Genomic DNA, 14,163 nt, shown 5'->3' with positions numbered 1-14,163 from the left:
GAATTTGGCAGGGATGACGTACTCGCCAATGGGAAACGCCACGTGATGACCCACCCCGGGAATCGATTTTGGACTCTCTTCGTCGTATACTCAAATCTCAGCTCTCGCCTGGACCTACGAATCCACCGAGTTGATTCAAGAGTTAAGAGACTATGATCGAGTATCGAACACACCATAGAGTTTATTTTACTCATTGAAATGATAAGAGTATGTCCAATGTGCAGATAAAATTGATAGGGCCGAATTACTTCCTCCGCCATAAGCACAATTAGTCGAATCCTACACAAGCTTGCCGAAGCCTTTGGTGCACAAAGAATAAATCTCTGACTAGACTTGCACTATAGGTGTCTACTCGAACATCTACAAGACGCCAACAAGCTCTGTAGGAAATAACAATGATGCTCAAAATCATCTTGAGTGCTTCAGAATTTCTACGATGGACACGGTATAGGTTCAAGAATGTATGTCAAAGCTGAAGGACATGGACACTACAACATATATTCCAGGAGGATGAAGATAACCACCATCTAATACAAGCCAAAAGCACAAAGCTTGGCTAGCTGGGTACTGACGCCTCAGTGTAGAAAGCGTAAAAGACATAGACAGTATGAAAGAAGAGTTGACGAGAATTGAGTGAAACAGGCGAGGTAAAGATATGTAGAGCGGACGATTTCGGCTTGAAGTTTCCGACATCGATCGGATGACTCAAACATCACTAACGACAACACAGAAACATTTCCAATACAACGAGACCAAGAGATTGAAACACAGAGGGCGGGATAAGGTCGGAGTTCTAAGGTGATTCTTAAGGTTTATACATCGGAAAACAATCGGCCAGAGTCTTACTGTGTTTATTCTCGGCGTGCTCCTTCAATCTAGATTTTTTAGGATAGTCCGATGGTTTAAAAAGAACGTCAGATTATATGTGGTAAGAGTTGAGAAAAGCGTTGGGCTACGATTGATAGACTGACGCAGGTTCTCGACTGGTTTGAAGGAAGGTTTGAAAGCAAATTTTACATTGAATGTTTTTGGCTGCTTCGTTCTTTGGTAGTAAAATTTTTGATCAATGAAGAGGATATAAAATTGAGTCAGGTTATCCTTGAAATCATGTTGAATCCAATGAACAAGGGTTGAAGTATGATAGACGAACCACTTTCAATTGCGATTTGGCTGTCGTTCCCGCAGTCTTAGCATTCCGTTCCCGCTTCTGAGCGGCTTTGGCACCCTAAATGTCCGAGATTTTCGAAAAACAACAATCAAGATTAGCAGACTCGTCTCTAAAGAATATTCGTTAGATCCGATTAACGACGTCTACTTGATTGTTTTATTACTCACATTTCCTCCACCCATGTTGATTAATAGTAGGATAGCTAGATTTGAAATCGGGTGATAAATCTCCGATGCGGTTAAAGGACCTGAGGAATGTTCGAAACTGGGAAGTACACTTCAAAGTAGATTATTTGAAGAGAGGTGAGTGTTTGATGTTTGTTGAAGTTTGAACAGTTGTTGGTTGATAGCAAGTTTGAATAAAAATCAAACCCATATCAAATTCCAAAATTCAGATTTGCGGATAAATACACAGCATACATACATACATATACACATACAACAGCATACAACAGCATACAAGGAAGCTTTCTTCGGATTGATCCCGATAGTCTGTATCATAAGATTGGGTTTGTTTGATTCCTTATCTTTCTTTATCTTTCCATCTCACAAACAAGCCTCATCAAAATACTAAGAAGGTGACCTTAACCCCCGAAGTTTCAGTCAAATAGCTTGTTGATGTTCTTGGAACACCCCAGAATCAATGGAAACCCTTTGGAAAAGGATGTCTTCTGGGAGGGCTTACAAACAAGGAAAGGCATGTCAAGTATGTAAAGCCTTTGCTTTCTTCAAAGCTTTTCCTACAAACTTCTTTCGTGTCCTGGGTGCCAAAGTACATCATGAGCTTAACTTTTACTGACCAATATTGTAAGGCGAGATGCTTGTAAACATGGCCTTCAAGGCAGTATGTATGCAAATGTCAAACACCCCTGCAATGTCTGGTCACAAACTTGGATTACAAAGCTACCCAGTTGAGATAGATGAGGCATTTATATTTGAGGGATGGAAGCAGAGTATCTCCACGCAGATATGCAAGTCACATGCCACTACTAGTATAACATGAAGAGAAGCTCCTGTGAGTGTGACTTGTGTGGCTGTTTATTGAGAATTTGATCAAGATAAGGATAATGCTAATACAGAGTGAGGTTGCGTGTCACAGGACTGAAGTGGTTGGTGGCCCCGACGAAAGGTAAACCCGATTGATGACTTCAAGGTGAAAAGTTCGAATGGAGTATCTCAAGGAAAGTGAAAAGTGAAAAGACCTGTGACACACTCATCAAAGACGAAAGGTACAATCGATCGAATTCACTTGACATCCAAATGAACATCGACCCTTCTTTACCAACGGCAACTCTTTTGCCTTTGACCACCACCACCTCCACCACCACCTCCAATGAAATCCAACCACCAAATCAGAATAGTACTACTTCTCAAAATCAATTCACTGATTCTAACAATTCATTAGCACCTTTACTTCATCCACCTCCTTTATCAATCTCTTTCAGTCATAAATCAGATGAACTTTCTTCTTCTAATCATCTTCATCATCATCGATTCACCAATTCTACTTCATCGAAACGAACTCGTCATCGAACCTCATTAGGACTTGAAGATGACCATTCAGGTGATTCTAGTTATGATTCCGATTCAGAGTCATCCGATAATCAAGATCAAGATAATCTAGAAGATGAAGGTGCTCTCGGTTCTAGATCGGCAAGAGCTGGAACAGCTGAGCGATCCAAGAACAAGAAGAAACACAAGTCGAAGCGTAAGAAACGTTCGTTTCGCTCTTCGAATCCCTCCGACATGCGTACCTCTGTCGATACTATCCAATTAGCACACGCAGTCGCTCTAATTCAAGCTCAGCGTGAATCTCGATCTCTTTCGATAAGACGTATCAATCCAGATGCACAGTCTAATATTGTCTGATTTCTTTCATTTAGAACAAGCCACTACATTCTATGGCACCGGCTCGCCTAATATTCTTGGAGGCTTGGGCGTTTCCCCATCTAACCACAGTAACGCTAACCCGCCGAGTGGATCACAATCCACTCCCAACAATCAGCAACAACCTCTCACCGAACGCGAAGTGATGTCTCGAATCGAGGCTGCAGTGAATCCTTTGAAGGTTCAGGTGCGTTCTCCGTCTGGAATTCATCATCTCGCTTGCTATCATTGATATTGACCATTGGGATCTTGCATTGGGTTAGATCGCCCACCTCAAGTCTCAAGTAGATACGTTGGAGCGTCAACGCCAGTCAGCAGTTCGGGAAATGACTTCAACTAGAGATTTGCTAACTACAGCCTTCAAAAAAATTGAAGCGCTGACCGGGAACGCGCACGAGTCGATTGACAATGGAGCGATTGAGCATTCCGCGTTCGATCCTCAGATCTCCGGTGCTAGTGGCCAGACCCCGCCTCCAGGGTTACATGTGAATGTTTTGGACATTCCCGTTGTGCTCCCCTCCAATGCTCTACAGAACACGCTTCCCAATCCGCATCTATCACATATGATTGCCCACAGCAATCACCACGATGAATCTCGGACTTCACTCTTGTCACACCATCTAGGGAACGTCAATCCACTCTCCTCTGCCGCTATCCTCAGAAGTGGTTCATTGTCACGGTTCGACCATGAGGAGCCGCTACGTCGAAGTACCCCGAAAAAGTCTGGATTACCTACGAGTGTGAGCTTCACAAATCCTCACAGCCTACTCAATAAGGTCAAGAAACACCGAAGACCCGAATTATCCCGTACAGTCCGTGCCACCGTGTTTCGTCTGATGGGAATCTCCTCTAATGCTTCACCATCCGCATCAATGCAATCAATGCATCATGAGCCTAAATTTGGTAATGAGAAAAGTCGAGCTTATCATGGTTACACCACTACACCCTGCTTCCCCGAATATACGGATGAAGATTTAATCGATCCAGTGACTCAGGTCAAAATCTGGAGATGGGATTGGTCAAAGACAATTCGTCAATCGCCCAATAATACGGCATTCGCGAAAGAGATACGAAATGTGATTGTTTCAGAAGTAGAGGATACTAGCAAGGCGATGCATACTGACGTTCCTATTGGTGATTGGGAGTACTTGGACGACGCGATCGATAGTGCATACACTAATATGAGACGTGAACGAGAGAATCAAATTGATCCGACGAAAATGGTGAAGAAAGAAGTTCATCGAGCTCGAAACAAGAAGAGAGGTCTGAAAGAAGATAAATGTAAACGAAGGAAGAAGGCATTGGATGAATATCGATCTGATCCGGCCAGCTTCATCTCCAAAATGAAAGATCTTGATATCATCTTACCCGATCGACCTCCAATCACATCTTCATCTTCAGATCAGACTCAAAAGACTTTAGAAGAAGAAATTTTGAATAGTTGGGAAGAATCATTAGATTTGAAATATATGTCAAGTGAAGATGAAGCTCACTTACAAGACTTTGAAAATCCGATTTCAGTCGGACCTGAAAGACCTGAAAGTAGTCTTTCACTCTCTGATAAGATCTTTGCAATTTGTAGACCAGGTTGGAGGTCAAACATCCTTCAAAACTTATTCACCTTTTTGGATGCTATCAAACAACCTGAAAGGGCTTATCGAAGAGTACTTGGTAGCACACGTCAAAATATGCCACCTGCTGGTACCCCTCCTTGGAGTGAGTCCTCTTTTTCCTGACACATCGCTTTACCAGTGAGGGCGTGGTTTCCGTATTGTAATCTTACCTGATACCTTGTTCTTCTTTGTCACAGTGATTAATACAGAGTGGGTGATGACCCTTGGCCCACAAGAGGAGGTACCGAAATGAAAGAAACAGACAAACTGAATCTGACATCAGGTTCTTCAATACATGTCCTTCATTCAAGAACTTATCATCTCACTTCTGATCATTTTCAGCTTAAAGTGTATATATCTTTTCAACCCGTTTCTCTTCATTGCATGGGGTTATTTGATCGTGTAAGAAAAATGTGACTTATCACAGATCTTATTTGTTGTTGGAAAACATAAAAGGCTTGGTTTGTAATTGAGAATGTCAGCCTTGACAGTATGATTCTCATGAGCCTCGTGATTCACACCCTTGTCATTTGCTGATAAGCTTAGGCTAGAGTATGTGTTTTATGTACTTGAAGTATTAGGGTATATGGTGTTAGGTGATTTGACTTGAAACTGTCTTGGGTCTTATTGATTCATGCAAGCCTTGATCCTCTGTTTGTGAGGCTTGAGATGACTTATAGGCCTTGAGCTTGAGTAAGCCTCGCTTGCAAGCGAGTTTGCGTTAAAACATAGCCATGAATGATGAAAAGGTCTGAAAGACGGCAAGAAAGATCATGGGGGAAACAGGACTGACAATCGTTTACATGTTTTCAAAAGGAAAGCTGATGATCATCTTTGAATCTTCAAGTAAACCAACAAATTCTATGATTGTGTCTCTTGTGAATCACATCACACTCAGGAAGCTAATAAGGCAATGTGGATCCAACACGAGGTCTTCCCGGATCAACCACCAATTTTCCTTTATGAATTTCCATCATGCCCGTCTCATCACCTTGTATATCTGGCCCAGATCAATATACAAGGTGATGAGATGGGTTCGATCGTGGGGAATCCCAGTATCTTTGTTCGAGACGCCTATGTGAAGGTAAGCCTTTGGCTTTGATTGATAATACCTTTGGTGATAACTCTGATGATGTACTGGACACATAAAGTTTTGTCACTTCCCACCTACAATTCCTATTTCTCCCACTAAAACTGCCTACAATCCTGGTAAGGCATCATCCCATCCTGATGAGCCTAAACACAAAAAACCATGAGGCACCAAAATATACAACCTCCTAAAACTCCTATCATTAGTGGGGTTCAAGTCAAAAGAGTTTGGACCTAAAATTATAGGCCAATGCCTATAATTTTTGGTGGAACTTCCCGTCTGATTCATACCATTGTGGGATTTGGAAAGGTGAGGCTAGAGAATAATGGCATATAACTGGAGTGATTGTATTCACTCAGAACTATTGTGGTCATACACCTAGAATGCAGAGACAGGGGTATGACAACCCCCCAATTCTCTCAGCATTACCAGACAATGATGTGGTTGGACCTGACCAGGTCGGACCACAGCCTACGGCAATCTTGCCATACCACACCCCGTGGCTCCACCTCCTTTAGTGGAAGTGTCAAACAAACACAAACACAAGCACTTGGAGCTCAACCTGTCTTATCCTCATTGCAAGGCAATGGTGGTTCCCGCCCAAACGGCAGCAGAACCAGAGAACTTTGCACTTCCACAGGGAATGATTTTGGTACTGACAATGTTGTGCCCTTCAATCTGTAGCCCCACCCCCACTTGAGCTAGCACATTACCACCTATTGCATCTATGTCCGTTGTACCATTAGTGTTTTTCCTTCTGCTATTGTTTCTAAATCTATTGATCCCACAAAACCTCTTCAAGTTAATGTTGGTTCTAAATTCTGCTAGCAATTTAAACACACTGTCATTACAATATAACAATGATAACCTGCACTGCATGAAAAGAGAGAGATGGTGATGATCGATGAGGCCACACCTCTACACCACAAGGGGGTCCGGACCATCTTCAGGCAGTAAGTGCCGCTTGTCAACAGGCGGCCTACGCAGTGAATGCCAGTCTACTGCTGGTCAGTGCAGAGATGCCCCAGTGGCAGAAACAATGTGGCTATTGTCCACCTTCCAGGAAGTCATTTGTTGAGCATCAGATACTTGGAAAGTGGCCTGCAGAGGGCCCCTATTGGCTTTTTTGCTAGGCTCATCTTTCTCAATGCTCAGACTTGAAATCAATCAAATTGGGGATTTAGAAGGAGATACCAAGAGGAAAACAAAAAGGGATCTGAAGGGGCATTCCACACAAGGGTTCATTTGATCCAATCTTTGTAGATACAGATTTAATTTCAGAAAACAAATGTGATATATATTGTTTCAAAAATGTGTGGGTGATCACTCTTTAGCATGTGGATTGTTTTCCATGGTACCCATCTCCTGTTCAATTTCAGCATTGGTAAGCAATGCAAAAGTAACTGTGGCAGGATTGTCAGTGACAACTGTGTTCCCATCAAACATTGCACAATCAAATTCATTGACCAGATTGTAAAATCTCATTGTTCAAAGTCACCTCATAAGCACAGGTTTATCTCAAGAAGCAACTGAGAGGAGTGTTAAAAGACTTACACTGCAGTGTAAAGGGGGCCACACTCTTGCAGTGTTGTAGAACTTGAAGCTCAACAAGAGCTTTACAGAGCTTAAAGAGGGATAATCTCTTAGTATAACTAACTAATAGAAGTTGCCTGAAGACTGCCTCTTCATGAAAGCACCAACACAGGTTTTGTTGACTTCTTTTTAAGGCACCAGAGAAATGTTTACCAATATTCAATTCAAGTATTATTCCCGTGAATTTTGTATAAAAAAGACAACTCAAAACTGCCATAATGTTATTCCAATTTGATCACAACAAAAACACAATTTTTATTACTGAAACAACACCAATCAATTAGACTGTCATTCCAATGAAGACTTGTAGCAACCCTGGGCCAGCAACACAGGTGTTGTGTGCTGCACTGCGCCTGCTTTGCGGGTTTTCTGACCGCACCACAACATAGAATCAAATTCTAGCTTGCGGCCTAACTTGCTGTGCAACAAGATCTGTAAAATCAACAGTTCTTTTGGGCCGCAGCAACATTTGCTGTGTTGTTGCCCAAAAAAATTACAATTTGATATTTTTTTGGTGCTGTTGCACCTGTTGTGTTGTGCAACGGTCAAGGCACCATGCAACCTGACCTGACCTTTTGTTGTTGCGGTACTTACCACAACACAGCGTCTAATGCTGATTCTTGTGGTGTGTTGCGGAGCGGTGCGGTGCATGGCTGGCACAGGGTTGCCTGTAGTCTTATCACACGTAAAGAAATTTCTTCTTTGATATAAAGGGGCTATTTAGTGGAATTACTACTGATAAAGTAATTTAATAATGATTAAAAACACTCTAACAAAAGCATAAGATCAGAAAGAAAGGGGAACAATGCCCTTAAAATCACAACCAATTGTATATAACACTCCTTCAACCTTCCAACAATGGTAAACAAACTTCAAAAACCAACAAAACTCAACAAGAAACCTCCAAAACCACAAAAACTCCAATGATATAATCTCATCATATAATTATTAATAAGGATTGGCATGATTTAAGCGGTGAAATTGATCAATTGATGTTTAAAAATGAGGAATCAATCTTCTTACCATGAATACAGGTGATGTTTTCCTCATGTCCATAGCTGAAAACCATTTTTAGATTATGGCCTTTTTGTAAAGTTGTCCAACTTTGGGTTACTATATCTCATTTTATAGCCCTGTTTATACTGATCATTTATTGCCCCAGCATGACCCACTTTTGATATGTGATGAATAAGCTATTGAGCTGTAAAGATTGATAAAATAAACTTTTTGTCATGTAAATGTTGCTACATGTGTGTATGTAAGTGCAAAAGTCAAAATTCACACCATTCCCTTGATTTCCTTATATCTTTTTCACTGGACCTCTGTAACTAGAGGTTTAAAGGCTGAACAATATGAAATGAAACATTCTGCGTTGATTGAGCTATCCCCCATCCTGATATGCCAACTCTCAACATATGTAATGAGCTGAAAACCTTCAATTCTGATGATTATTGACCATTCTCACCCCTTTCCATGTCTAATATTGATTTCCCTTCAATCATAAGATCATCCAGAATCAATCCAATCATAATGATAACTATAAAATCCCTCCAAAGAACTCTTGGTGCCATGAATGCCTCAATGACATCACTACACTGGAATTAATACCATAGATACCATAGTACCCTTGTTTGCCATCCTCAAATTCCCTTCTTTCTTGAATAATCTCACTCCTCTCTTATCAATGTCCATGATTGAAGTCGTTGCTGAATAATGTTATTCTTTCATTTCACAATCTAACCTTCTTGAACCCTCAAAACAATTCATATTAAGCCAAAAACCATTTCCAATCCCTTATACCTATTATTTTGACTTTTTCTTCAATTCTTTTCATTTTATCCGTCTTCTTTCATTATTTTCATAGTAAAATAGTTTTAGTCAAAATAAAATTTGGTAGTGAATTTAATGGTCAGAAAGGGTCTTAAATCTGCTTATGAATCACATTTTTATTATCGTCTCAATCATTTGGAGATTGTCTCAGAGGCATATGTACCCATGTGACAATGGAGCCTTCCAAACCCTTGTGGGGATTGAACAGTCCCGGGGTTGGGAATCAAGATGCGCCCTAGGTCAATTGAACACTTTTGAGGCGGCCTTCTTCTTTGGTACAGTCAATCCAAAAAAGCTTGGCCCGCCCAGTTTTCGTAAAATAATATTTTGGCCTGTATTGGCCAAAATATGCTTGTATTGAGCCTTCAATCGAGATAGCGATATCTCGATTGAATTTGGCCAGTTGACTGCTGTTGAGTGTAGCTCAACCATCCTCATCCCCTACAAACATCATCGCCTTCGTTCTTCCAGTTTTGTCAGATTCGAATTCACTACAGAATCAAACTTAACATACAGAATGCCGTTCATCAAGTATAGCCCTCAACTCAAAGTGATAGCCCTTAACAAATGGCTTCTAGGACAACCCATTTCAGCGATCAACAACGAGCTTCTCACCGATATTTCTGCCAAGTCCTTCAGACGATGGAGGAATCTTTACGAACTCACTCACTGTGTCATCAGAAACACCATGACCTACGAGAGACAAGGCCGCCCGACTTTGTACTCTAAGGAGGACCGCGAGTTCATGATCGAGCTTATCAAAGACGATCCGACCCTTTTCCTGGATGAAGTTCAAGAGGCGATGTATGATCACACTGATCTACTCGCATGTCGCCAGACTATCGCAAACGATTTGAAGGAGAGGCTCTTCTTAACGGTTCACACAGTTTCCAAAAGGTCGATCCCCAACCAATCCCGCGGAAACGACGGGCAGCTTATTCCATCCGGATTGCTAATGTCGATCCCAAATGCCTTGTTTTTTTGGGTAAGTTCAATCTCTTTACTTATCTTCAATTGAGGATTCAGTAACTGACTTTTTTTTCTCTTTCAGACGAGACCGGTCTAACATCACAAGAAGTCATGCGAAACAAAGTCAGATCAAAGAAAGGCGAACGACCTGCAAAGTTGAAGCAAAGAAGATGTGGACCCCATTACAGCATGCTTGCAGCCATATGTGAAATGGGGTTACTCGCGGTACACTCAAAGGTCAACGCATACCTTCGAAAGGATTTCGAAGCGTTCCTCAAGCACATCTTGGTAAGTTCCTCTCATTCCTTTCTTCTCTCTTTGTGTACATTCGATGAAACTGATGGTTATGCATTCATATATTCCAGCTGCCTGTCATGAACCAATACCCAGCTCGAAATTTGGTATTAGTGCTGGACAACTGCACCATCCATCATGGTGGAGCGATCGAATGCTTGTGTGCATCTTTGGGCATCCTTGTCCGTTATCTACCACCGTACTCACCGGATTTCAACCCGATCGAGCGAATTTTCAAGGTCTTCAAAGATCGACTCAGAAGAAATCAGACTCTAGACGATGCAATCAATAAACTAAGATGTTTGATGGTGATCATGAGTGAAGTATCCACGAGTACCCTGATTGAGAAACTTTATGAGACATGTGGGTATTACTGATATGATCTGGACAAGCTCAAAAAGTTCCCTCTATGAAGAAGTTTTTGATTATGTTTTCTCATCTCGAACCTAAAGAAAAGTCATGTTGTATCATCTCACCAAAAGAAATTTCTCTGTATGCGCCTGAGTAATAAAAAGGGTTCTCATACCCATTGATGTTTGTTTGATTACCTTGATTAAAAATGAGCCATAACCCATTGCTTCAAGAGCTTATCTCAAAACTTCCATAATAAGTTTGTGCAATTCATCAATTGTGAGATGATGAAGTCAATAAGCATGATAGCCAAAAGTGTGTTGAGATACAAGTTGAATACAATTTGGATGAACCAATATGAACTCAATAAGTCCTCAATTTTACTCGAGTATTTTTTTAAAAGTATCACTGTGGCAAAAGGCTCATGATCTTATAGATCAGTTTTTCACAGATTCATACATAAGATTTCATTTCAGCAGTAACAGTCAAACAGTTGGTCTTTTACGGGGGTTAATAATGAATACAATATCTGCTAAGCTTGTACAAGGATGACAAGTGCTTGCTACAATAAAATTTGTTACAAATTTCGATCCTTTTTGACTGAATTAATCCCAGAAGCCAGGATCCTTGCGTCTCTTGAGTTCAGCTCGATATAATGGGGCTTGGTCGTGTAAACGTACTGCGGTTCCATACGCAAATCCCAACCCAGAAAGGGTTGGAACATCTAAAGAAGGCAAAAGGAAAGCTTTGTAATCAATGATATCAAGCTTCTTGAGAAGGGCACGGGTGTGTTCGTCTTCTGGTGAAATCTTGGCCCAATTAAGGAAGTCTTCAAGAGGTGGAGGAGGACCTGGAATAGGTGACTCAATACGATTGTCAGGCACTTGGGAAGTAGTTTGAACGTTATCGGCAGGGGCAGCAGGTTGTTGATGAGGATGACCAACCTGGTTGGAAATGCGGCAAAATCGGAATTCAGGTAGCTTGGGTGGCGCCATCTCAGTTACTCCAGGTTTGCGTTTGAACTGGTTCAAAGAAGGAAATTGGTCAATAGTGATTGAGATGATGAAAAAGGAAGTACTTACCAATGCAGTTGCCCAAGTATCCATCATCGAATGGCTCAAGTGGACTGCCTCGTTGGTATTTTCTGGGTTGATAAGCCCCATACACTCCCGACCGCCAATTGAGACACATCCATAGTCCTGCATGAGCTTGACTCGTATACGCTGCCATTCTGGATTAACATCGATATCCTGTAATCAAACAGGGATCAGTAGAGGTTTATGATGAGGCCAAGATGAAGTCAGTACTTACGTGCATTTCTAATTCATCGATTCGATGAGGAGCCAATTAATTTGGATGACTGTCAAGAGTGGCTCGATCAAAAGTGTCCTCCTGTTCAGTATTTTTGAAAAAAAAACATCATCAGCAAATGAGATTTCAGAAAAGGAATCGAAAAGTAAAAAAGTAACTTACCTTTGATTTTAGACGATTGGCAGTCTTTGGATTATCAATGAAAAGTTTGAAACCAACTTCTTTACCCTTGTTGGCCTTCATGGTTTCCTTGAAGTGGTCAAGGACCACCTCCGATGCAATAATTTTCAAGGCCGACTTGAGAAACGGTCCACGGCCAGCCACGTAGCCTTTGAATGCCAACTTACCATCTAGATCAGCCTCTCTGAGAAGAGATCCACATACCGCTTTGACTTCAGCACAAGCATCGAAGACGGCCTCTTTGACATCGACGAGTGTAGCCCCATGGATTTGAATGACGGAGTTGAAAGCCGGCTCACTTGTGAGATCGATGTACTTCTGGGCGGTTCCGGCTTGTTTTTCAGCCTTGGTCTTCGGGATCGGAGTATAGACGTGGAACCATAGCTTGACAAGGCTTGGTTTGGCCTCGTCAGCTTCCAAGCTAGGTTGAACGGCCACTTCAGGGTATCGTGGCGGTGGTGTAACGGTCAAGTCGATGTCAACATGTGGTTCTGAATCAGAATCACATCAGTTCAATTGATGAAAGTTGTTTTATACAGAGGGATGAAAGAACTTACCGCTCACAGCTCGAGGTTGACCTTGAATATCGTGATTCCTAAGCATTGGGTCGACGTGAGCCTCATCGATAAAGGCGTTGAAAGACATTGGTGGGGCTGGAACTGAATGATCGGAGAAACGGACAGAGAAAGAAAGAGAATAAAAAAGAGCGAGATGAGTGTTTGGAATGAAGAAATGAGAAATTCTGAGATGGGTGGAAAAACTCACCTGGGTGTGGTCCACGAAGTCGACACTCAAATTCCTGGAAGCCTGGTTTGCGTTTCGGATCCAAATGGATCAATTCGTTATCTTGATATTGACGTGGGCCGCCGATAACGTCTTCAAAATGATGGCCACGTCTGCGGAGAGAAATTAAACGCAAAGGTAAGCAGCTGAACAACTTTGATCAAGTGACATAGAATCGAAGAAAGAAGCTTACTTGTACATTTGATAAGGGGTACCTTCTCTACCACGTTCAGGGCTAAGGCCTTCAGGTCCAGCTTGTCTCGCTTGCCGAATCGCACTAAAAAAACCATGGGTCAGTGAATTATCGTTGATAAGAATTGGGTTTTGAATACTTACAGTTCTTCACGTCTTCTCTGTTCAGCTTCTAAGAGAAGTTGCTTTTTGGTTGGAGAAGTTGCTTTTTGGTTGGTTTTTTGACCATCGTGGATTTGGAATAGTTTGTTGGGATAGTTGTGGTGGGATCGAGGGTATAGTCGTGGTGGGATGGAGGGTATGGAGTCGAGTGGTCAACAGCAGTCAACTGGCCAAATTCAATGGCCAAATTCAATCGAGATATCGCTATCTCGATTGAATTTTGGCCTGTATTGGGCAAAATATTATTTTACGGAAACTGGGCGGGCCAAGCTTTTTTGGATTGACTGTAATTGGTCAGGATGTTGCTGAAAAGTTCACAAAAATATTGAGAAAAAAGATTTAGAGCAGAAAGAAAAAGAACAAGTATGGACCATCAGCGCAGAACAGAATATCCGCAAGCTGAATCTCGATCGGGTCTGACGTTATCGAGCCATGGCCGGGTCGCAGCTCCACCAGGGTCCAGAGTGTGTGGATGTTACATGTCAGGAGTCATCGATTTCATTTCTCGATATTCTGTCACCTATGTTGATTTCATCAAGGCCTTTATTCATCTTTCATCTTTCATTGTGAAATGGACTCAGCAGATTACTCCTACGGAGAAGGTGCTACCCATCTACCCGACAAGACAGGTGGCGGTATTTCCAAACTTGGTGGAATCACCTTCGGAACCGACGAAGATAGTTTTCACAGTGATGAATTCGATCGTGAATTGGGAAAGGCCTTGGCAGTTGGAGCAGCTCG

The 14,163-nt window shown here is 41.8% G+C and overlaps 4 protein-coding genes across 4 annotated transcripts; 2 read left to right on the top strand and 2 right to left on the bottom strand.

The window, feature by feature from the left end:
- Nucleotides 1-641: 641 nt before the first annotated feature.
- MELLADRAFT_56097 (uncharacterized protein) lies at nt 642-1,544 on the bottom strand (the record flags this gene model as incomplete). Its single annotated transcript, XM_007409935.1, has 4 exons — nt 642-875; nt 972-1,042; nt 1,151-1,225; nt 1,336-1,544. 4 exons carry the CDS (start codon nt 1,348-1,350, stop codon nt 806-808), a joined length of 231 nt encoding a protein of 76 aa, XP_007409997.1.
- Nucleotides 1,545-2,427: 883 nt separating this feature from the next.
- MELLADRAFT_86387 (uncharacterized protein) lies at nt 2,428-4,920 on the top strand (the record flags this gene model as incomplete). The annotated part of the gene is made up of 4 exons (XM_007410102.1): nt 2,428-2,974; nt 3,051-3,241; nt 3,318-4,770; nt 4,811-4,920. The coding sequence occupies 4 exons, from the start codon at nt 2,428-2,430 to the stop codon at nt 4,918-4,920; spliced, it is 2,301 nt and encodes a 766-aa protein (XP_007410164.1).
- Nucleotides 4,921-5,401: 481 nt separating this feature from the next.
- Nucleotides 5,402-5,923, top strand: MELLADRAFT_106474 (uncharacterized protein; the record flags this gene model as incomplete). Its single annotated transcript, XM_007410103.1, has 3 exons — nt 5,402-5,416; nt 5,566-5,751; nt 5,819-5,923. The coding sequence occupies 3 exons, from the start codon at nt 5,402-5,404 to the stop codon at nt 5,921-5,923; spliced, it is 306 nt and encodes a 101-aa protein (XP_007410165.1).
- Nucleotides 5,924-11,246: 5,323 nt separating this feature from the next.
- Nucleotides 11,247-12,011, bottom strand: MELLADRAFT_56095 (uncharacterized protein; the record flags this gene model as incomplete). The annotated part of the gene is made up of 3 exons (XM_007409934.1): nt 11,247-11,695; nt 11,757-11,816; nt 11,877-12,011. A coding segment is annotated over one exon (279 nt), but the record flags the coding sequence as incomplete, so codon positions are not given.
- Between the last annotated feature and the right edge of the window lie 2,152 nt (nt 12,012-14,163).

Source organism: Melampsora larici-populina (assembly GCF_000204055.1).
Source record: "Melampsora larici-populina 98AG31 unplaced genomic scaffold MELLAscaffold_18, whole genome shotgun sequence".
Lineage (NCBI taxonomy): Eukaryota > Fungi > Basidiomycota > Pucciniomycetes > Pucciniales > Melampsoraceae > Melampsora > Melampsora laricis-populina.
This window is presented reverse-complemented; position numbering and strand designations above follow the sequence as displayed.